The 24,383-nt window shown below is 38.6% G+C and overlaps 1 protein-coding gene across 1 annotated transcript in view; it reads right to left on the bottom strand.

Moving 5' to 3' along the window:
- Positions 1 to 24,383, bottom strand: part of RALYL (RALY RNA binding protein like) — a 187,815-nt gene that overhangs the window by 49,175 nt on the left and 114,257 nt on the right. The window contains exon 2 of the mRNA XM_059836359.1: positions 15,811 to 15,886. Coding sequence (XP_059692342.1) covers positions 15,811 to 15,886 — 76 coding nt within the window. The remainder of the gene's footprint in view (positions 1 to 15,810; positions 15,887 to 24,383) is intronic.

The raw sequence follows: 24,383 nt of genomic DNA on the forward strand, positions 1-24,383 counted from the left end.
AGCACTGTCATATTCTGGAATAAATAAATGTTAGACCAGCTGTATAGAAGACCTAATTTGTCAGAAGTGTTTCAGAAGTAAAGGGTGTGGAGGAATAATTTACAGCTTTATGTCAACTTTTACAATTGTTCCTAACAAATTTAATAAGTTCCACTTCCAGTTGGTGGTTGACATTGCAATTTATGACTCTGGTTAGAAAAACAACACAAACTGTATTGTTTTCATAACTATTGTGTAATATCAAATACAGTATTAATATGAAAATATAAGAGTGCCCTGGGAAGTTCTTTTCCACAAAGCTAAATGCTTCTGTTATTTATTGAAACATAAATGCTTCTGTTATTTATTGAAACATAAAAAGTCTAGTACAAAATAAAATACATACCTCAAACCATGGACAGAAACTAGAGTACTGCAAACTCAAAATGTCATTTCTCAGTGCAAACATACTCCTTTGATGTGATAACTGACTTACTGGATAGAAGAAGAGACAGATAATAGGTAAGTCTTAGCCTGATTTTTAAAGCTTTTGATATTGCCTTATATGAGAGTCTCATATTCAAGCTGGGAAAATATGATCTAATTACCTTAAGGGAAATATACATTAAGCCAAAAAACCCCAACATGCCCATGCACAAAGAGTGATGCCAATGGGAAAGAGGGGCACATTAAATACTAGGAATACTCAGTGCTATGTTTGTTCAGTTTTGGTTTGCATTAATTATTTGAACAAAATAGAGACTATGCATGTAAAATAGCTTACAAAAAGCTGGTTTTCTAACAGTCCAGTGAACAGAGTTAAAATCTGAAATTTGCTTGTCAAATTGGAGAAATACTCTGACACCAGTGTAAAAGATGAGTCCAGTGAGAATTTGAGAACATGAACTACTTTATACATATATGGAATGGAGGATAACTGGCTAGGTGTTGCAAAAAAAAAAATGTTTCAAGAGAGCAAGAACTGAGTAACACGATACTGTTAAGTGTGAGGATATACTAAAACATCTTTCCTCAAAGCTGATGAATCCCTCAGTTGCTGCACTGTGCCAGCTTTGGGCACAGTTTTTTATAACAGGATGGGGGTAGACGGAGAGAATCAAAAGGAGAGCAATTAAGAGTTTAAAAGATGAGAAGGAGCTTTAGAGTGATGGGAATGCCATGTCAAGTAGAGGTTATTAGGTTCTCCACATATCCTCTGGGAAATAGGAACCTCTACCTTGAAAATAGCAGCTGGAGCTGATGCTTCCAACTCTGAGGATTCCTGCTAGTGATCTAAGAGCAAGACTTTCTGTCATTTAGATCCTTTCTGCTCCATGACAAGAAGCCTAAAATTTCCACATACACAGACCTTAGGGGCTATCTGTCTGTCCCATTTTGAAAGAAGTCTTTAGTATTCAGGAGCTAATCCCTGCCTGCCAAGCAGGTCCTAAATCACACAGGTGCTTTGCAATATCTGTTCCAGGGATGTTTCAGGTTAACTTCCATTTCAGCCTGTAGTAACTAGTGACATGACCCAACATCTTGCTTGAGGCACAGCTATTATGTGAGGAACACAAGTTGATGCCATAACACAAGTTTGTTGTGTTACAGTAAAAACTGACATTGCAACTCACACAGAAATACTTTAGGTTCTTCTTTGCTCTGCATTTTTGTTCTTTAGCTCCTCTGAATCATTACAGTGCAATGAGCAGTGTCCTTCAGTCAGCACATGCTTCATCTCTTCTACTCTCAGATCATAGTCAATCCAAATTTGATTAAAGTTCACAATCAGAATATTTAAGTTTACTAAAAGTAAATTTTATTAATTACTAAAGAATTTATTCAATAAGTAAGCTGCTACACTAGTAAACACTTCTAGGGATAAACAGAGGTTTACTTAAATAAGGTTATCCCTTTGGCTACCAGAGTCTCTATATGCAGATCTGTATATAATCCCTCATATATATACAATATGTATTTAGTCCCTTATGAAATTATTGCAACAGATATGCATTCTGGCTGACAAAAAAGACCCATTTTTTCTAATATCTTACGATTTCTGACAAGGTTTATTATTCAAAACTGAGAATAACTTAGATCACTTCTTGAAACATCAGGTTTTCCCCAGGCCCATGAAGAAAAATTTGCACCCTAAAAAAGTTAAATTTCCAATATATCTGTAGGTGATGCGGATCTTACACAACCTAATTTCTGGTGATACAGAAAACTGAAATTATGGTTGGTCCTCGTGAGACAGCATGATTGGAACGTTTTCTGGTTTTGAGTGCTTGTGCTTACCCTAGGGTTCGCTTTTCACTAATGCAGTTACTCTACATTTAATATGCTGCAGATGGAGCTGCCTTTATCCTTTTCAGAGTTTTGAAGTGAGAGGAATGGATTATTTGGCTCAACATATATGTTATGTGATTTTTAAGCATTTTATATGTCTGGACAACAAAAAGGTATGTGCAAAAATATCAAAGGCTACCTAAGCCCATGATAGGGTAGTGCCAGGGCACTCCGTGCAGGAAAAGGTTTTCAGGGAACACTTAGTGTAGGATACTGTATGCAGTACCTGATGTCAAGCTGTCTAACCTAGCATGCTGGCACTGTGCACTGAAAACCAGGTGCAATATTTTTGGTATTTTCAAACTCAGTCCAAGGTAAAGCAAGGTTTGTCCCTTTTAATTTCTTCTGCCTTACTCTATAAAATAGTTTTGTTACAGATGTACGTAACATATGACCAAATTTAGCTAGTTTCCTAGCAAAATCCAAATATTGTTAAATACTTTGTAAGCATCAATTTTTTGACATAAATACAAGTTTCAGGAGCCCCTAGGATTAATTTCTGCATGAATTAATAGGACAGATAATCTTCAGCCATCAGTTAGCAGTGTGACTGAATAATCAGTCCAGAATTATCTATAAAATCTGACAGCTGAAAAACTGAATAAAAGGTAGCTTTCCATACAGGGAGGAAATGCTTTAAAGAGTCTGCCTCTTCCCTATGCTAATTTTCACAACAGCAAGAAGATAGGATGAAGCATAAATCAGCATATGCAAAAGTTGGTTTTAATATAACAGTAAAAATGCACGTTGTCATGCTGGATACTGAGTGCACTATTGTTTGTTATAACACATGGGATGGAAGGGTTTTGGGGTTGTGGTAGGAAAGGGAGGCACGGGGAAGAACAGTAGAGGAAGGCATTTCCAGTAATCCTCATTAATGGGTGGCCTAAATTTTAGGCAGCAAGAAGAGAGGAAAACACAAAAACTCTAAGTCATTTGAAGGTTGTATAATAAGATAATATTTTCAGAGAGCTAGAAATAAAAACTAGTATCATAACGATGTGATAGTTTCAGTAGCTGATTATAGTTTGTACCTGACGTTACTGTATTTTCCTCTATGAATCCATAAATTGCAAAGACAACATCAACAGTGGCATGGATTCTCATAGCTGAGATAAATATTGGTAAGTGTGTCTGAGAAAAACTAAGTTGTGACTTGGAGAGAAATTAATTCAGACTCTACATATGAACACCTTCTTCGATAGTTAGGGACTACAGTTTCTTCCCACACCACCCAAGAGAAGTCTCCTGAATCAAACCGGAGTGATAAGGAGGCTAAACTGAATTTAATCTGTACACCGCATCTGTATGATGTTTCCAGTCATGAAGAAATGAATGCTTAGATTCAAAGTGAGATTCTTGCAAGAATCAAGAATAAGAACTCATTTTATTTCAGGTAAGAATACTGCTAACTCTGATCCCCTTCCCAAACTGAAAACATGCCCAGTTTGGTACCGTTTCAAGTAGGCAAAGGAAACAAACTCTGGAGACTGAAAGTAACTCTATGCTACCACTGTCAATTTTAATTTGCTTTTTCCTGTGATACGCTAAGAGTTGCTAAATTTTGCAAAAATCTATGCTCCCAACAGAAGAAAGAATTTTGAAAAAAAATGTAGTGGTGTACTTAGCTATCTACCTTAAAGTCCTCTTTCTGACAGCTTTAATCATTCTTTGCGTGAAGCTGATGTCACCTCACCCTCTTCTGCTCTAAATCAGAGTAAGAACATTCAGGTCAATATGTACTGGTCTAAAAACGTCTGGAATGAGTTCATCAGGGTGGGCTGAACAAAACAGTGTTGACTGATCTAATGCACACAATAAATATTACTTTACTGCATGGCTATTTGTAGTCACAAAGAGATGAAGGTTAATGCAGGCATTGCCTTTGAGGATCCCAAGGGTAGAGGCTTAATCTCCTTTTCCCTCAATGACACTACTAACACTTAAAAGTAGTTACAGGAGGGACACTGCTCTGACACTGTATGATTCATGTTTGTCATGCTGTTTCCTAGAATAATCTCACTCTTGCAAGACCGAAAAATACAACATATGTTTTTATGCCCATAGATATTACAAATTGCTCATTCCTTAGGCCTCATAATAAATTCACACACGTTTATGAATACATTTGTTACTTTTCAGTAAAATAGCCAGTGCTTTTGCCAGAAGTTCTGGGAATACCAGCAACATAATCTACCAAAAAGGCATGCAATTTGTAACCTATTCTTTAAAAAATAAAATTACATTTGACATTAAGCACTGACAGTGCTATCTAAGTATCAGTCCTGGCAGGCTGGGTAACATATTTTCAGACAGTATACTCCAAGACTAGCAGAATTCACCAGGAAATAAACTTGTGGGGTAATTTCATAGTTAATAATTCACTGCATATTAATATGTTGCTATTGTCCCTCTGCTCTGAACACTGCATATCCTTCTGTGCTATTTGTAATCTTACTTAACAATCCATTTTCTCTTAACCTCAGCATAGTTTAAATCTCTTCTTCTGATATTATTCATAAGACTTTAAAATATATAACAAGTTGCAGCCTTTCATTTATCCAGCCTTCCTTATTTATTCACAAAATACTAAATCTGTAATCCAGCACCATATTCTATTGCTGTTTGTAAACCACTTCAACTGTGCCCTTGCAGCCTCAGCAGCTCCCAGACTGAATTACAGCCTTCTATACAATTAGAGGTGTTACATTATGTGAGAACCAAAGCCTAATTACAAGCCCACTGAAGCTCTAAAACACAGCCTTCCCCTGCATCTCTGATTACTGCTGCAATTAAGGGTTTACTAAATTCCTGAAAATGAAGGATCCCGCTGTTCATTTGCCATGTTAGGACAGGCCCATCTCTGTTCTGTGTCACAAACCCTATGTCCTTACTTTTAAGACCCCTATAAAGTTAATAAGACAGTTACCAAACAACAGTGGTTGCAAAACTGGATACTGTGTCTATGATGCCTGCTTCACTGAAACTCAAATGGGAAAAAATGACCATGGCTTCTGTTTCTGATTTTTTTTTTTTAAGATGTTGTAGGTACTTTCCTTTTTCTTTTAAAGCTAACAGAAGCACAGCTGAGTATCTACAGAAGACATCGTCTTTCTCCTAGAATACACTGAATCCAAATTCTGATTATTTCTTAAATCAAAGGTAGAAAGCCATGCAGTAATAAAGGGTGGAAATCTCACATGTAATAGCTGATAGGAACAAGGCTCAGACTGTCAAAATGTAAACTGAATGAATGAGTAAAAGTACTATTTCTGTTTGCCTGCAGGCAAAACCATCAGTGCTCTGGATCTTTTAGGAATTTACTTTTTGACTTATAAGCCAAAGTTTTTTTCATTTGTATTAGCAGCACATATTCTTGGATAAGAAAGTAGTAATGATAATTTCAATGCCATCAGAAGGTTGTGAATATGTTTTCTGTTCCACTGTGGTATAAACAAGGATTAAAAAACATGAAAAAATAAGATGGTTTTACAGTTAGTTACTTTAGCTATAGTATACTGCTTCAGGTTTCATAGGAGAGGAAAAAAAAGTAAGAAAGAAGATTAAACACCGGGGGAAAAAAAGCAATAATAAGAGAACCAGCTATTCTTCTCCGAGTTTGCTAATCTCTGAGCATGAGTGTGATTATGGTGTCTGGGCTTTTGTGGAAGAAAACAACATCAGTCATGTGATACCACGTATCATCTTCTGCAAGAGGAAAAGTACCGAGCTAGGAAAAGGGATGCAGCTCCTCTGCAGAAGTCTAAGTTGGTGGCACTGGCTTCCTTGTCACAAAGAAAAAAAATAAATGGAGAAAAGACTGTGGAAGTCTAAAGAATAACTTGAGGGGAGATGGGAAGAAAGGCAAGTGCTAGTCTTTCAGTCTATGCAGGACATCATACTTCAAAACGGATCTAACTCAAGACCATAGTTTAAAAACTCTGGTAAAGGTGAATACAAACAAACATGAGAAAAATTTTAGGATTTAGGATATACTGATAATCTGAGAGAGAATATCTGCCCTACTCACTAGAGATATATTCTAAAAGGGAGGTAGCAGTATTTTTGAAACAGTGAAGGGGAAGATTTAAAAAAAAAAGACAGGTTTGTCCTAATTGTTATTGGACTTACCACACAGATTAGGAATATGACTGAATGAACAGATAAAGATGACAAGTGTGTTTGATATATTTTTGCCTTTTGAACTTTTCCTCTATCTGTGGTTTGTCTCCAGAAGCAAAGGTTTTTCTGAGTGTTACTAAGGACCTGAGACACGCCCTCCTTCCCGCCATTTTCCCCTCTCTAAATTTATCAGGTGCTGCACATTCATGCTTTGGATCATGTGAAAGGGCAAACTTATGTACCTTGGCTGGCTCTCCCAACCCCTCTGAGCACATGGATTTGTTCTTTAAACATCTCTGGGACCAAATTGATTGATTGCAGTTACACTGACATAATTCAGAAATGCAGAGCTGCATGTGTTACCTTCCATCAGCAGATATTTTTTTCTTATTCTTATGATATTAGTTATTTGGCATGGGGCTTTTTCCTTGAAAGAAAATAAACAAAAATTCAGACCAAGCTGAATCACTGGATCTGCTGTAGCTTTGTCTCTGTGCTTTTTAACGTTTTTAATATAACTGAGAATGCTACTTAAGTTCTTGACACAAGCAAAATTTGCACTGTTTGTTGTGAATTTTAAGTGAGAATTTCAGACTAAATGATTATTTTTTCTGTACTGTAATGACTTCTTCAAATCTGATCACTCAGAACATTCTTTGATGAAATGAGTGTAAATAATATCCTACCGGATTTTAAATTGCCTCCATTTAAACATGCCTAGAAATGCTGTTTTATGGAAGCTAGATCTTTTGTCAGGAGAAGAGCTGTAGAGCAACAGTCATCTTCAATTCATTCCATTGCACTGAAATAAAATAGCTTATTTCATGAAGGAAGATAATCAAAGGCATCAAGAAGATACATTTCTGTAAAAAGGAAGCACTTCGATTCAAAAGAAATATCACATTGTATAATCTTATTGTGATGTATTCATCAAAAGATTGTATTCCATAAGCATAATTTTTTTTTTTTTTCATTCGGTATGTAGAAAAAAGTAAAAGGCTTAATCACAATTTAATGCAAATATAAAGTATCGGAAAATAATTGAGCAGGTTTATTTTCTGTTGTCTGGACTGTGTCTTTAGGCTCTTGTAGGCCAGTGATAAAAATGGACACACAAGTGCATTAAGAAAAAGAAGGAATAAAGAAGCAAGTTGTTGGAAATCTAGGACAATATTTCATCAAGAAAGATCCTTATACCTGCAGTTATTTTTATTATATGCCAGTAGGTTAAAGCATATTGCTAACACACTGCCAATGGCACACTACGGTAGCAATTATGCAAAATACTGCAGTATTCAAATAGAATAGTAATGCTTGTTTGGCACAGAATTTGTTGAGTTTATGTTGCGCTTTCAAACAGGAGGAATGATCTCAAGAAGTCTCCTACCCTGGAAGAAGAAGCAATCACGTTGACCATCACTGTGCCTTTCACACTTTCTCCTGAAATGAAGAACATCCAGGAATGCTTAGAAAAAGAACTCACAGAATTGCAGAATCACAGGATCACTAAGGTTGGAAAAGATGGGTAAGATCATCAAGTCCAACCATCAACCTAACACCACCATGCCCACTAAACCATGTCCCATAATGCCACGTCCACACATTCCTTGAACACCTCCAGTGATGGTGACTCCACCACTTCCCTGGGCAGCTTATTCCAGGGTCTCACCACTCTCTCAGTAAAGAAATTTTTCCTAATATCCATCCTGAACCTCCCCTGGTGCAAATAGAGGCCATTTCCTCTTCTGTCGCTAGTCACTTGGGAGAAGAGACCAACACCCAGCTCTCTGCAACTCAAAATAATGGATGGCTCTGAGGACTGAGAGGCAAACCAAACCACACCAAACTCTATAAACAATATCTTAAAATAAATCTGAGAAGCAGAGAGCAAGTAGAGAAAGACTAAGCAATTTTTTAAGCCTCTGCTCTAAAATAAAACTGCAAAACCAAAGGAAATGCAGGATGTGTAACATAATCCGACGAGTTTTGTGATGGAGATTATAAAAGTAAAATGTACTGAGGAAACTGATAAAGTATTTTTGTCAAAGAAAAATAAAACTTTGATATAAAAACAAAATCATACCCTGTAAATTAAAGAGCATCTCTTTCAGGATATTAATATTAGACATTTAAATAAAATAATTTCCTCCAGAGGCCATGGGACTTATGAAACCGTAAAGTAAAGGCTTTTTAATATGGCTAATTAGTAGCATGTTAAATCAAGCATGCTGAATATACATTTCAATTGCATTACATGGAGAAGTGGTTGGGAATGGGAAATGACTGTGGTATCTAATACCACTCAGGGAGTGCTGAACCATAAGCCTGAAACTTCAGAGACCAGCTTGGAAAGAACTTGCCCTCAAGAGAAGCCTTTGCCAGGGCCACCGTGTGCTATGTATGGGTAGTGCTGTGGGAACTCAGCCACCACTGGGTGGAGATCCGGCCAGCCAAGGCAACATAGCGAGAGACGATTTCACTCAGTATTTCCTAGTCTTGTTAATCTGTCCACTAAATCCATCCTAATTGTCTCACTCCAGGATGTGCCTCAGCTTGATGGATCCCAGGCTAGGCAGCTTCATGCCCAGCCAACAATGGGAATAACTCCTTATTGAGCCTTCAAGATGTGGCACTGGGGCAAGGCCATTTTTGCTTATTGTGGCCTTATGAGGAAGCTTGGAGTTTGGCAAGGGTGAGAATAACTCACATGGGGAGGGTTAGTCTTAGCTAAATCGGTCTTGGAAGTGTTTATAGGTCAACTACAGTAGTAAATTGTGTAGAGCAAAGAGAGTGACTAGATACCCCGGCAGTGCTGAGTAACTTGGCTTCCCAGTTTACTTCCAAATCCTAATCACAGAATCACAGACACGCTTTCCTACGTTATACAAATATTAGTTCACTGCTGGGGGGTTCGTCTTTGATAAACAAACCAGTTTTCTCAGAAAGAAGACTCGGATGTGATCTGGGACAGTTTGCTCCCAACTCCCTCCTGCTTGTACCAGTATCACTGTACTAGTTTTGGCTCCCCATGCCCCCGCACAGTCTCCAGCAGGTCCCCCCCAGCACGTCACACAGCGGGGCCTGCAGTAGCAGTGCTCATTTTCATGCCACTAAAAATCCCACCACTCTGCTAGCCCATAGCACAGTCTTTTTGTTATTTCAAAAGACCCAAAAATAGGTGCTCCCTTGTTCTTCTCAAATCTCCTCATTTTTGTTACTGCTAGAGGGGTGCCAGAGAAGACTTCGAGCTGACTCCCATGCTGACAGCCATACAAAGGGTACATGGTGAGTCTGTCTTGAGGCAAGGCAAGCCACAGGCACTGTGTGCGTGGCCGCTCTGCTCTGCCTGGCTCGGGCCGGGCCGACTCCTGGAGCAACTGAGGATGGAGCCATTAGCAACCTCCAGAGTTAAGAACTAGAAGAGCCTCATTCTGTTTTAAAAAGCCCAGCAAAGACCTCTGAAATGGAAAAAAACTTTCAGACCATCTATTTAACACCTCATATAACATGGCAGTGGACTGAAATGAACAATAAATAGTTAAAATATTCTTTTATGGTGTAGAGAAACAGAATACCGGTCCATCAGAGTATTTGCGGTTGACTCTACTTCGGTATGTTGGGCATAAATCCAGAGGAAAAAAAACAGTAAATGGACTTTTATATGCTGACACAGAACTGCTTTAGTGAAATACTGATCAAAACACCACTAAATTAAAAAGACAAAGTATGATCCTTTATTTTACCACAACAATGCTCCCAAAGAGTGCTTTAACACATTTGTGTCAGCACCTTTAATCTTCACCTTGTGTTTCAAAGATATGAAGATTAGCCAGTAAAATTAACTTCTGCTTGAGGCTAGACCCAAATAACAAGATGTAAAATAATTTTAAGATGCAGATCTGTCAGGCATTTGGTTTTCTGCAGAAGTGCTGTGCTAAAAAAGGAAATTCACAACAATTTTGAACCTTCTGGGATTTAAGTCCCCCCTCACATACTGAAGAGCAATGCAAATCAGGAGGAATGCTGCTGGAGATAAATTATGTTAGATTTAAGCTGATTCCTGAGCACTACCCTAAGCATATCTGTAGTTGTTCAATGAGTATGCTTGAACTTAATAATGTGTTTAGCAGATTTCTGAAGCAAAGCCTAAATCTTTCTGTTCTCCAAGTATTTTTAAGGCCTAATCCAAAACGGAAGTTCTTTTATTATGGATTGAGTAGTCTTGCAATGACATTGACCTGCTCCCACAGTACTCTAACTCTGTCCCTGCACTACTAGACAGTGTCTCTATATACCTTCTAGGCCACCTGTTGCTGCTTCCACCTTTTTATTCCTCTTTTTTATGTTTTAATTTTTTCAGGAGCTCCTTGTTTGCCTTTGCAAGCCACCTGCTACCTTTGCTTGATTTCTTGTTCATCAGGATGAACTGTTCTTGAACTTGAAGGAGGTGATCCTTGGAAATCAGACAGCTCTCCTGGCCCCCTCTTCTCTCTGGGACAGTGTCCCATGGGATTATTCCAAGCACCGCAAGTCTGCTCTCCAGCAGTCAAGGGTTGTGATCAATGGAATCTTCAGCTGGTAAGAATTAGGGTATTAAATTACATTTAAGAGAGAAGAAGAAGTGGAAGTAAATTCTAGTCCAGTCAATGGCAAAACCTTTTGCTGACTTCATTAGGCCCATGATGCCTTTTAAATTCTCTGTATTGCTTTTAATTGCGGTCTTTTTTTCTATGAACTGTACGAGGAATGCTAGCAACAAAAAGATGTGAAAAGAAGAAGTGGAATAATAAACTGGAGAACAAAGGAGAGTCTGGATATGTGAATGACTGCATGTGTTAGTCGAAGAAGAAATAATAGATGCTTACCTGTCTTATCTAATTATTCCTATAACTGAAAAAAAATGATATGTCTCACATTTAGGCTCATACTAAATTTCACATAGCTGAGATTAAATGAGATTATTTCTACACAGATTATAAGACTATAAAAGATAAGAAAAAGAATATAGATCCTGAACTGAGGCGTGACCAAGTATTCTTAAACCGTTCCAGGCAAAAGTGGATCTAATGACTTGGACACATAAGCAAATTACGTTGGTAAAATACATCATAGGACATCGGTTGCTCTGTATTAATTACTCATGTGCATATCCAGCTATAAATGTGATGCAGGTTCCTCTTCAGAGATGCGGAGTACTTTGAACAAGTTTGGAGCCTCAAGCACTTCACAATAAATAAAATCATGCAACCCTGTGCAGCTCTCCTGCTTGCTTACCTTAAAACTGTTCTTAAATGTGTCTCAAATATCCCAAAATAGTCTAAAAATCTGTAACAAGGGAGACTGAACAAACAATAGTTGTTATCCTTAAAACTCTGTTGTACACAGTCACTGTTTTTCCATTGGATATTTACCATAAGACAGTTTCTTCTAGACAAGTTTCCTGGACATGCTTATGAAAACACCACATGTGGTAAGTTTCAGAGCTTGTTTAAATGACCGTAGTGCACATCTACTGTTTCCTTTTTATCCACTAAATTGGCTATCTTTTCAGAGAAGGAAATTATATTGCTTCAACATAATTTGCTCCCGATAATTCTATGATGGATTTTTTTACCATCTTATTATCCTCTAGGTGTTGATAAATTGATCGTTTAATAATTTGTTCTAGTACATCTCTGGGAATCAAAGCTGGGCTGACCTGATAATTTTCTGGGTCCTCCTCTTCTTAAAAATAGGTATAATGCCTGCCCATGCCCACTGGTTTTCTACCTTATGTGACCTCCATAAGCTTTTGAAAACAATCACTAATAGTCCACACACAGATTCAGCTAGTCCTTTAAACACTCTAGGGTGTATCTCATCATAACATTGCCATTGAATTCACTTATTCAAATACTGAGTAGCCAATTCTTTTATTCCATACCCTCTGGTTAAAATTGATTTTCTTAAATAGCTGGTCAACTAAACTCTTTTGCTAAAGCAAAAGAAGCTTTTTCTGTATCATCTACTATCTGCTCTTATTTCCCTCTAAGTAACAGCAGTATAAAAAAGCAGAGGTAGTTACTCTAATGACAATCTTTTTGTTGCCTTTTATACTGTTATGTGCTTTAGCCTTTCTGACATCCTGCTAGATGACTCTGCTCTTTTCTACTCACTTCCAGTCATGGGGTTTTGATTCCACATTTTGTACAAATCCTTTTCACTTTTCAGGATGTTAAAGGAACTTGATGCTGCCATATTATTCCTTTATTCTATTTCCTCTGCTTCAGGAGAGTTTTCTGTTCTACCTTAAGCACTTTTGATGCAAGACTTTTTGCACTCTTTTTGTCCCTAAAATTTCTTTCCAAGAGATCCTACTTACCAGTTCTCTGAGCTCATTGAAGCCTGTCCTTTCTGAAATCCATTTTCCTGTTTCTACTGCTCTCAGTCCTCCCTTTTCACAATGAATATTTTGTGATAACTAAATTTTTAACCAATGCCTTTCTTAGTCAAAATCAAATCTAAAGTAACCACTTCCCTCTTAACTTTCTCCGTCTTCTGGGTTAACCCTGGCCAGCAGCTAAGCACCCACACAGTCACTATCTTACTCCCCTACTGTTGTCCCCCATCAGGATGAAGGAGAGAATAGGAAGAGCAAAAGTGAAAAACCCTCATGGGTTGAGACAAATGCAGTTTAATAAGGGAAGCAAGGAGGGAAAAAAACAAGTGATGCAAAGGCAATTACTTTCCACCTCCCAAAAGTAGCCCAAGCAGTCTCCAAGCAACAGCTACTTTGGAAGGAAAAAACTCCACAGTTTTTATTTCTGAGAATGATGTTATATGATATAGAATATCCCTTTGGCCAGTTTGGGTCAGCCCTACTGCCCACCCCCAGCCTATTCATTCAGAAGGCCGAATAGGAAAAAGAGAAAGCCCCGAGGCTCTGCAAACACTGTTCAGCAACAGCCAAAATATTGGTGCGTTTAGTAACAAACCCAAAACACAGCACCATATGGGATCCTATGAAGAAAGTTAACTCCATCCCAGCCAGACCTAGTACAATATTTTGAAATAACTAAATGTTCTCAACATTGTCAAGAACTGTATAAGCCATTGATCTCCTCACATATTAATATGCTAACAGATACTGAAATAATGTAAGTTCTCCATTGCCATCAGATGAAGGCTTCTGTTAGTTGCTCAAAAAAGTTTCTCATAATCTTCTAGAGAAATAGTCTGTACTAGATCCATGAAAGGACACAATCTAAGATCTTTTTTATCTTTAAAGTTCCCTCAGAACTTTCCACAGGTCTCTCTCTTATCCCTGTCTTGTCTGTATAAGAAGTATTTATGAGAAATCATTCAGAAGCTCAGAGGTGGCAGTGCATATAAATGCCAGAAACCACAGGACATCTTCAAAAATCTTTTCAAATACTGACACAGGGACACAGTGGACCATGGCTACCAGTAACACCTACAGAGTTTAACAGCTTACAGTTGAGAATAATAATAAAACAGGGGTTGTCTTCTCCAGAAATAATATTCCTATCACTTCAGCTAAGGGCAACTCTATGATAAAACTTCACATTACTATTATGTAGCACACAGGGTCAGATCTAAAATGTTCCTGCCTGTCTCATTCTGAGATCCCACCCTTGAATTTCCATCTGAAGCTTTCAGACCAGACCAGGCTTGAAAAAGTCCTGCTCAAGTGTCTCTGATTTCAGCACTGAGTTGTTTTTCTTAGAGCCAGTCTATCTGCATTTCAGCCATAGTAGAAATCAGCCTTAACTCCTTTCATGGATCTGGAGCATAAATTCTAGAGTACTTTTATGAGAAGTGAGGTTTATTGAGCAGAAATGTATGTATGCATGTCTGTCTGTCAATCCCCCTAACAATCTGGAATGCTTCACTAAGCTTAATTGATTTTGAAAAAAAGCAGGGGTGTGTCTTCAGGTTTGTACAAGCTCTGTGAAAAAAGGCACCTGGGAATAGGAAAAAGTCACTATCAATGCTCTATTGAACGCCTGAGGAAGAAGTCCGGTCTTGTTAGAAGTTGGTTCTCACCCTTGACACACAAATCAATGAGAAACCAGTTTTGTTCCTTGGAAATTATTAGTTATTTCACTGACCCCTGCAAATAAAAAAGTCACAAGAACAAGGCCATAGCTAAGCAATAAAGCATAAGGATTAAAAATTGAAATAGTACTCAATTAAAAAAAAGAACGAAAAAAATTGATTGTAGTAGTAGAAGTGGATAAATTAATAAACACTTCACAATCACCACACTAGTCTTTTTGTCAGTAGGTTTAGTAAGTGACAGGTTTATAATTTTATTGTGCACTTCATTATTATTTTGTTAAACATTACACATTTATATGGCCCTAAAGTCTGCTTCTCTTCTCCTGCATTTATATTTTCACTTCAGAAAAAGAAAAAAGGAGGTGTGCAGGGAAAATTAAATTACCAGTGCATAAACAAATAAATAAACAAATATATTTTTAATGCAACACATTTAAATTTAAAGCTTGAACTCCAGACTGAGCACTTGAGGGGGTCTTACGGAGCCTAATGTTCATCAAGCACAACCCCAGTGGCTTTAGCATCCTTGGAACAAAACCTGTGCAAGGTGATTGCATTCTGCTACTTCATCCTAAAGGAGTGCCACTATCAAACATCTTTTCAAATAGCTTTTTAATATTGCAAGGTTCTATGTGTAATATCTCCTTACAGTTTAAAGCTGCAGTCCTTTCCTTTGCCTTGTTCTTGCATTGGCAAGTAATATCCATGATGTGTATACTGAGAAGGGAGAGACCAGCTTTTTGGCCTCAGTAAAACATAAGATATTTTCACTAAGAAATAGATTTCTTGTCCAACTGATTTAGTTTTATCTATTCTTCTGAATGCCTGTATTATCATTTAAATATCCTAAGTATTTAATTTTTTTACAGGAAACATAAACTCTGGTGTTTGTTTCCAACTAAAAGAGGGGCATCATGTGCATATTGTGATCATTGCACCTAAGTATCAGTCAGGAATTTTGTTTGCTAGGCTTATCCTAGTCGGCGTAAGTTAGTTTTTTAAGACAGACATCATATGGACAGTCTTTATCTATGGAAGTTAGAACATTTTGCTCTGGGGTGAGTCAACAGATACAGGTAGCGTCACACGCTACAATACTGGCTGTTTTACTCACATTCAAAACCTTTTGGTGTGTACAGGAGCTTGATTATATTTCATACAAACATCAAAGAGTGAACAGAAAAAAAGTCCTTTGTCTCATTCATGGGTACACAGTGACATTGGTAGATACATTTCAGGTTACCATAATTTTTCTGAAAAAATTTGAATTGTAGTAAGTTAACATGAAATCTCACTTACCTGTATAGTGCTGAAAGTGGCCGCTTGTTGCCCGGTTTTGGTCTGTATGGTTTTGGTTCTCCTGCCATGTTTATATCTGAAAGCAAACGTATGGTATTAGTAAGCCAAATATCTAGAAGTTAGCGTGAGTTTACAAAGGCACCTTCAAGACACTGAAAATGAGTAATAGACAGTGAAAATGGACAGCATACCTAAAACACCTATGTAGTTTTTAACACTTCCGAATTGATGCTATAAAACTTTCCCAAAAATTCTTACTGTAATGCATGAAGATTTTAGGCAAAATGTCAGTTATTGGTAACTGACATTTTTTAAACATACATGAGTTTCCATTGAGGAAGCTGAAGCCAATAATGTTGGCTTCTGTTACAGAAGGAGACTTGAATGGTAACTTAGATGTAGAGACAAACAATGATCGCAAGTCAAATTCTGTTGTGGGCTATAATGGTTCTGAAGAGTTCCCATTTAGGATCTAGAGAAGTGCACACTGATCTTTAATTGCCACTTCACTATCCATTCAAAAAGAGAGTTTTCAAAAGCAAATGAGAGTATCTGTTTCCTACCTCAAATACATATTTTTTTGGTTCTGAGTATAAAAATACACTGGCTTTAAAAATTGTATGGAGAAAGAGAAAACCTGGTTTTGCACATACTTTATCTTAGACAGGTATTCGTAAGTCTCAACAACACCAGAAATCTTGTGCACTGTTTTTAAAAGTTCACTTATAGTATGCCTGTGTATTTATCCTTGAAATTTAAAAAATATGTGAAAGTTATATAGACATTAGTCATACTGGTTCTCAAATTAGTCTCTTCTTTTGAATCGTACTCAAAGACATATCAGGAAATACATGTCCACCATTTTGATTGCTTGTAACAGTTACCCATGGAGAAAGAAGGACAGACCCTTCTGTGGAGAATATATTGCTTGAGCTTAGGAAGCTATCTTTATAAACACAAACCTATATTAAAAAGCTCCCCCGCTCTTACTGGATGTTGCAAATCACATGGATAAAGTAAAACTTCTAATTAAGAAACAAATTCCCTGCCATCTGAGTGATACTGCAGCTAAATCTCTCCTCAGTTTCACTAATATAGAATCATAGAATCGTTCACGTTGGAAAAGACCTTTAAGATCATCAAGTCCAACGATTAACCTAACACTGCCAATTCCACCAGTAAACGATGTCCCCAAGTGCCTCATCCACACATCTTTTAAATACCTCCAGGGATGGTGACTCAATCACTCCACTGGGGAGCCTGTTCTAATGTTTGACAACCCTCTCAGTGAAGAAGTTTTTCCTAATATCCAATCTAAACCTCTCCTGGCACAACTTGAGACCATTTCCTCTTGTCCTATCACTTGTCACTTGGGAGAAGAGACCAGCAACCACCTCTCTACAACCTCCTTTCAGGTAGTTGGAGAGAGTGATAAGGTCTCCCCTGAGCCTCTTTTTCTCCAGGCTAAAAAACCTCAGTTCCTTCAACCACTCCTCAGAAGACTTGTGCTCCAGACCCCTCACCAGCTTCGTTGCCCTTCTCTGGACACGCTCCAGCACCTCAATGTCCTTCTTGTAGTGAGGAGCCCAAAACTGAACACAGTACTCAAGGTACAGCCTCACCAGTGCTGAGTACAGGGGGACAATCACTTCCCTACTCCTGCTGGCCACACTATTTCTGATACATGCCAGGATGCTGTTGGCCTTCTTGGCCACCTGGGCACACTGCTGGCTCATATTAAGCCAGCTTTCAATCAACACCCCCAGGTCCTTTTCTGCAGGGCAGCTTTCCAGCCACTCGTCCCCAAGCCTGTAGCATTGCATGGGGTTGTTGTGACCCAAGTGCAGGACCCGGCACTTGGCCTTGTTGAACCTCATACAATTGGCCTCGGCCCATTGATTCAACCTGTCCAAATCCCTCTGCAGAGCCTTCCTTCCCTCAAGCAGATCAACATTCCCACCCAACCTGGTGTCATCTGCGAACGTACCGAGGGTGCACTCCATCCTCCCCCCGAGAGATCATTGATAAAGATATTAAACAAGACCGGCCCCAGTACTGAGTCCTGGGGAACACCACTTGTGACTGGCTGCCAACTGGATTTAACTCCATTCACCACAACCCTTTGGGCCCGGCCAGATTTTTACCCAGCAAAGAGTACCCCCATCCAAGCCATGAGCAGCCAGTTTCTCCAGGAGAATGCTGTGGGAAACAGTGTCAAAGACTTTACTAAAGTCTAGGTAGGCTACATCCACAGCCTTTCCCTTGTCCACTAAGCAGGTCACCTTGTCATGGAAGGAGATCAGGTTAGTCAGGCAGGACCTGCCTTTCATAAACCCATGCTGACTGGGCCTGATCACCCGGTTGTTCTGTATGTGCCACGTGATGGCACTCAAGATCATCTGCGCCATAACCTTCCCCGGCACCAAGGTCAGACTGACAGGCCTGTAGTTCCCCGGATCCTCCTTCCGGCCCTTCTTGTAGATGGGCGTCACATTTGCTAACCTCCAGTCAACTGGGACCTCCCCGGTTAGCCAGGACTGCTGGTAGATGATGGAAAGTGGCTTGGTGAGCACTTCTGCCAGCTCCCTCAGTACCCTTGGGTGGATCCCATCCAGTCCCATAGACTTGTGGGTGTCCAGGTGGTGTAGCAGGTCCCCTTGGATTGTGGGGGCTTCATTGTGCTCCCCGTCCCTATCTTCCAGCTCAGGGGGCTGGGTACCCAGAGAATAACTGGTCTTACTGTTAAAGATTGAGGCAAAGAAGGCATTAAGTACCTCAGCCTTTTAGTCATCCTTTGTCACTACATTTCGCCCCACATTCAGTGAAGGGTGAAGATTCTCCTTAGCCCTCCTTTGTTGCTAATGTATTTATAGAAACATTTTTTGTTGTCTTTTATGGCAGTTGTGAGGTTAAGTTCTAGTTGGGTTTTGGCCCTTCTAGTTTTCTCCCTGCAAAACCTCATGACATCCTTGTAGTCCTCCTGAGATGCCTGCCACTTCTTCCAAAGGTCATAAACTCTATTCTTTTTCCTGAATACCATCCAAAGCTCTCTGTTCAGTCAGGCTGGTCTTCAAAAGACTAATGAGTACTCTTCAAAAGAGTAATGAGTAAGAGTAAAGAGTACAAAATCATCAGAGTTATTTCAGTGTAAAATTGCTGCAATAGAACAGTGTATCACATTTACCATGGAATCACCTGGTGATCAAGACTTTCAAGCATGTTCTTGGTAAAGTCTATGTTTAACCTGAATTTGAGTGTAGTGGACGGAAAAGAGAAGTAGAAAGCTGAGGTGTAGAATGAGGAAGCATCACTGACCAGTGCAGTGATGCTAAAAGCTCAGACATTTTTACTTAACCTATTCTTGACCTCAAAAGCTGCAATAAAAACCTGAGACTTACTGACTGGACACTTATTTCACACAAAGTACAAAAAGTAATCCATATGACTTTTTTTAACAATCAGAAACATTGAAAATGTGTGTCCCTCAGATTTTTTGACAGAAAAGATTTTTCCATTGGAAATTTCATGCTTCAAACATTTAAAAGAATTTTAAACATATTTTCCGTTTAAATTTGATATTTTGAGCTAAAACAAAATTTATTTAAAATTATAAAAGGTCCTGAAATGTAAAGCTTTTTTGTTGAACTATTTCATATAAAATATACTTGTTGGTAAAATTTTCTCCATATAAAGCATTTTGGAATTAAATCTAATGGTTGTTCCTTTTGTAGAAGCCATATTACTCTTAAATCACAGTTTTCTATAAAATATTGAATTTCTTGTTTTACTTATCTCTCTGAAGTTTGATGCTTATTGGAGACAGTTTTCATACTTCCCTGAAATTCTTTCCTGCCCTTAATTTTAAGCACGTGCTTTATTAAATACATATTAACCTTCCTCTTCCATGGTTGTTAAAAATTCAGCTATGATTCCCTTATTTAAAGAAATATAAATTCTACTAATGTTGACTCAACAAAGTAAACATCAAGCATTTCTGAAAGCCACTGAGGAATTTTGATAGCTGTGCTGCATTTCCATTGGCTCCTGGAAATAACAGAATTAGAATGAAATTTTTACCCTGTGACCTTTATGATAATTAGACCTTTCCACACTATTTTAATATGTCAGCTGTAAGGTCATTGACTGTATTAACTTTCACCATCTCCTACTACAACTAGGTCAGATTTTAGGAAAAAAAGTAGAATTATAATCTGTTTTTGGGAAATACCCGAGGCTGTGGGATTCATCTTCACATGTTTTTCATGTTTCTCATCTGCTTTTCTTTCAGAGCTACAGCCCAGGTCACTATTCTTAGGCATATGAACATTAAAGGACTTTAAAAACTTTTTCACATCTTTCCAGGACAGATCAATACTATCTTGATGATTATTGTTGTAGACCTACATCTGCAGCTCTACACACCCACTTTTAACAAAGATGAGTAGAAGACTAAGGGCTGTTTGTTATGTGTTCCCTTTATTTTAATCAAATACTGTCAGAAAGGTAACACTGTTTAAGAAAACACAGCTGTAAAGCTGTTTAGAATCAGTTCAGAGTTCCTTGCACTTAAATAAATCTCTAAATCTACTAGCAGAAAACACTGAACTATGTTATACAGGCTGTAACAGCCAGAATTTCTCTTTAACACAGGAAATAGTTCATAGAAAAGCTGTGCACATGGGGCTTTTCTGTTAATATGAAAGTGATTGAATAGCTCTGCAAGTCCCTAAGCGCCTTGTAGTAAGTTAAGAATGGATGTAGGAAATGGTTTGAAAAGTTAGAAGAGATTTTCACCCCATTATTTTTCAGCACTATCTACTCCAACCTCAATTTTCTAACTAAGATTAGAAGTGAACTTGTCAACATTTCACAGGATAGATTATTTCTAGCCCAACTGGAAATCTTGTCAGAGAACTTGTTCTCTTCCTTCATCCATCATTAGTTTCACAGCAGACATTTACATCTACTAGGTCATAAACTGTGTGTCAAACAAATTTGCTGGCTGCAGCACAGAGATTTACCTGTGCTAATGATTCCACCCCAAGGAATGCAGAGAGATATCACTCCTTATTCTGTAAAATTAGCTACTGCACTTGTACATGAATATGAACCAGACAACTTGACAAAGGACGCAGACATTCACATTGCTTCTACGTGGGAATGGAGCAGCTCAGGGACTCTCACATTATTTTCTCTGATCATACACTATAAATGTTCAGTTAGACATCAGCATTAAGATAAATTCAACACTGAAATTCAAAATATTAAGGAATCACTATGAATATGAAAGTGACTGTGCGGAAAACAGCACATTGTAATGCAGCAACCTGCTCTCTCTGTGCTTTCAGAATCAAACAAGATTACTTTCTTTATTAAAAGAAATGCACCTTCAGTTTTATCCCTGTTAGCACAGCAGAGGTTAGTTAAGGTATGAGATCTAGATTTCATTCAAGGTTGTGTGTCATCAGTAGAATATATCTAATTTCTAATTATACTGAAAAGTGCATAGCAAATAATGAGAAAAAAATGACTTAAAAAAAAAGAATATGCAAACCATTTAGAGAGAGCAGTGATCATATTCAGTGGCTACATAAATTTGTCTGAAAGAGCAACTCAATACAGCATGATCTACCTTTCTCCTATCACCGTTTCCTACCACTGCCTGACTACCGCCATTAGGCAGTATAGTAATGACCAAGGAGACTCTGGTGCATGAACCTCCTATTTTTGGAGAGGCAGTACCAGCTAGCCTTGAGGCTTTGCTCCTAGGTTCTCTGCCAAAGCAACCTGAGAATCTAGTCCTGAAGACAACAGTTGCCTTTAAACAAGCTTTGTAAGTGTAAGCAATGATACCTAAAGAGTATTCATACCCTAGAAGTGTAATACTCAGTATACCTGCCCTTCAGATTCTTTAAAAAGTTTTATTGAAAAAAATAAACCCAAAACCAAAACCAGTCAACCATTTTGGTTCACAAAACCAAATGCCATAAACTAGAAGCTTCAACAGGCACTAGCTCAAACCATGAAAATTGGGACTTTGAGGCTTTCTGCCGCAAATCCAGGACCTGTGTCTCAGGCTACATCTATACTATGAAATTAAATAGTGCCCTTCCCAGACACAAATTCAAATTAACTTTCAAGGCTAGTAAAATATTACATGAAGGTCTGGGTCACACATTTTTTCTTTTCCATAATGGTATTAAAAATAATTTGCTTGTATTAAATTGTCAGAGTGGTTCCTGGCTTGACTTTTAGCCCCAGTTAACAAGTACTTTCCAATGCAATTTCTAGACATAGGCAGAGAATTGACATGAGCTAGGGACCATTGCGAATTGGCATTTTAGTTGTGGCCACTTTGCTTTGCAGGGTAAGACCCAGTGAAAGAGAACAGTTCCAAGTACCTATAATTAAGTATTGGAGTGTTGGCTCCATGTCAGAAAGACTGAGAACCAAGACCTGGAGCTAAGAAAACTCGAAGGGCCTTTGTAGCTCAACAGCTAATTTTCTAAGACATGTTTCATCAGATCTTCTTCCACCCATTCTTGTGAATGGTTGCAGAAACTGAGACATTCCTTGAAAAATCCCACAGTTGCTTGACTTAAAATTTTGGATGAAAGAGTGTGTCATTGTGTACTTCCAGACCAGCTCTGTTTTAGATCAACCTTTAATGGAAGAAATTGTAATTAAAATTAACGTACAGAGAAATAATTCACACAGTGAATGTATAATTTATATCCAGACAGAGATATGGATATAGGGAGATCAGGATGCATTTTCTCATTTTTCAGATGACCCACAGTGTATGGGACAGAAGAGGAAGACCAAGAGGTATATGGAATTTAGAGAAAGCCTCCAGTCATGTGATTTATGGCATAAGTGGAGACTAGCAAAGCTAAAGCTAATCTATCTTTCTTTTATACTTTTCTATCTACCAGTCCTATAAATCTCCCTACTGCATACTAAAGGAATTGTAATGAAGTCATAAGACATTTTTTACATCACAGACTTCCTTTTTTCTTCATATGTTGAATTAATTACATGTAACCTCCTCCCTTTTCCCCATCTCTAGTAATGAAATGTGAAAAAAGTGGAGAGGAAAGGACAGTTCTCAGTTCTGTTCAATTCTGTGCCCAGATTGCACAGGTGTAAAGGAGAAACTTCCTAGAAAATTGAACACAAACTCAAATTAACTTTCAAGGCTAGTAAAATATTAAATGAAGGTCTGGGTCACACGTTTTCTTTTTCCATAATGGTATTAATAATTTGCTTGTGGGGCTCTCAGCTGCATTTGGATTTTCTCTTAGCATTGAAGTAATTGGAAGACTTTTTGTACAAAGATGACAGCTATTGTTAATGCTTCGTACGGAAAGAGATGCTTGTTGAATAGTATATGAAATTGCTTTGTTCAACCATTTCTTCTTTCACTAAATACTGCTAAAATGAAATGAGGCTATAGGATTATATAAGCTATCATTCTTAACACCATTCAGTAACAGAAGTGTCAGGCGTTGTCTTGCTGGAAAGTCTCTTTCTGTTCCGCAGGAAACTGGGTTAGCGTAAGGACAGGCAACAGATAAAAGGGGAAATCCTGTCCTGTCTATGCACCCATCACAAACCGTTCCTTCAGGGTCCTGGAGACAGCGATCTCTCCCTTAGCTGCCAAACAGATGCCTGTGTGGTTCACAGATGACATGGAGCATTGGTCTACCTTGTTTTTTGTCTGTTTGCTGCCATTCCTGCACTTCCCACCCCAAGTAATGGCACAGTCACTGGGCAGACCTTCCTGGCTTCTTTGCATGTACAACCAGCTGTGGTCCGTGGCCTGCCCACCCTGCCTGGGGAAGGGGAGAATGCTAACTTTGTGGCCTTTTGAAGACTGCCCATGGCTGAGACTTCCCAAACGGCTTCTCTGTTGGCACTTGAATCCCTGCAGATCACTCTGGGGGATGGCTGGAGCACTGGGCTGCAGGGGAAGGGACATCATGGAGAAAAGGGCATGTTCTGTGACGTGCTTCCTGTGGGAAGGAAGCCCTGTTGGTGACAGTCCTCCCCACTCCCCCCCCTCACCACCGGACTTGCGGGTTCCTTTATGGGAAAATGCACACTGTTTTGCAGGTGCAAGAGTTTCAGACTCAGCTACACGGGACTACGTGGCCACAGCCACTTATCTGCAGACCAGCTGTAAGAGCTGCGGGAGTTTGGGTGTTTGCTGTGGAAACCCCTAGTTCTGTTTGTGCCATGGCGGCCATGAAGCTGGCTGTCATACAAGCACTTCACCCCACCGACACCAAACTATAGAGGCAGGCAGGTGTGGTCTTCCTGTAAGAAGATCCTTTTAATTTAATCAAGTTTTCAACTGCTCTGTTTCCCACCCAGATAACAGGATTTCTACCTGACAAGTACTTTTTGACACATGGACGGGCTAATTCTGCACATACAGATTAACATTGCCACAAGGGTATAGGAAACCTATGGAAAAGTACATCAAGTACTTTCTGCTACCTTCAGGAAAAAAAGACAACTGTTTTAATGTAAGTTTAGCCAGCAAAAAAAAAAAAAAAAAAGGTTCAAGC

This window comes from Gavia stellata, chromosome 3 (assembly GCF_030936135.1).
Source record: "Gavia stellata isolate bGavSte3 chromosome 3, bGavSte3.hap2, whole genome shotgun sequence".
Classification (NCBI taxonomy): domain Eukaryota; kingdom Metazoa; phylum Chordata; class Aves; order Gaviiformes; family Gaviidae; genus Gavia; species Gavia stellata.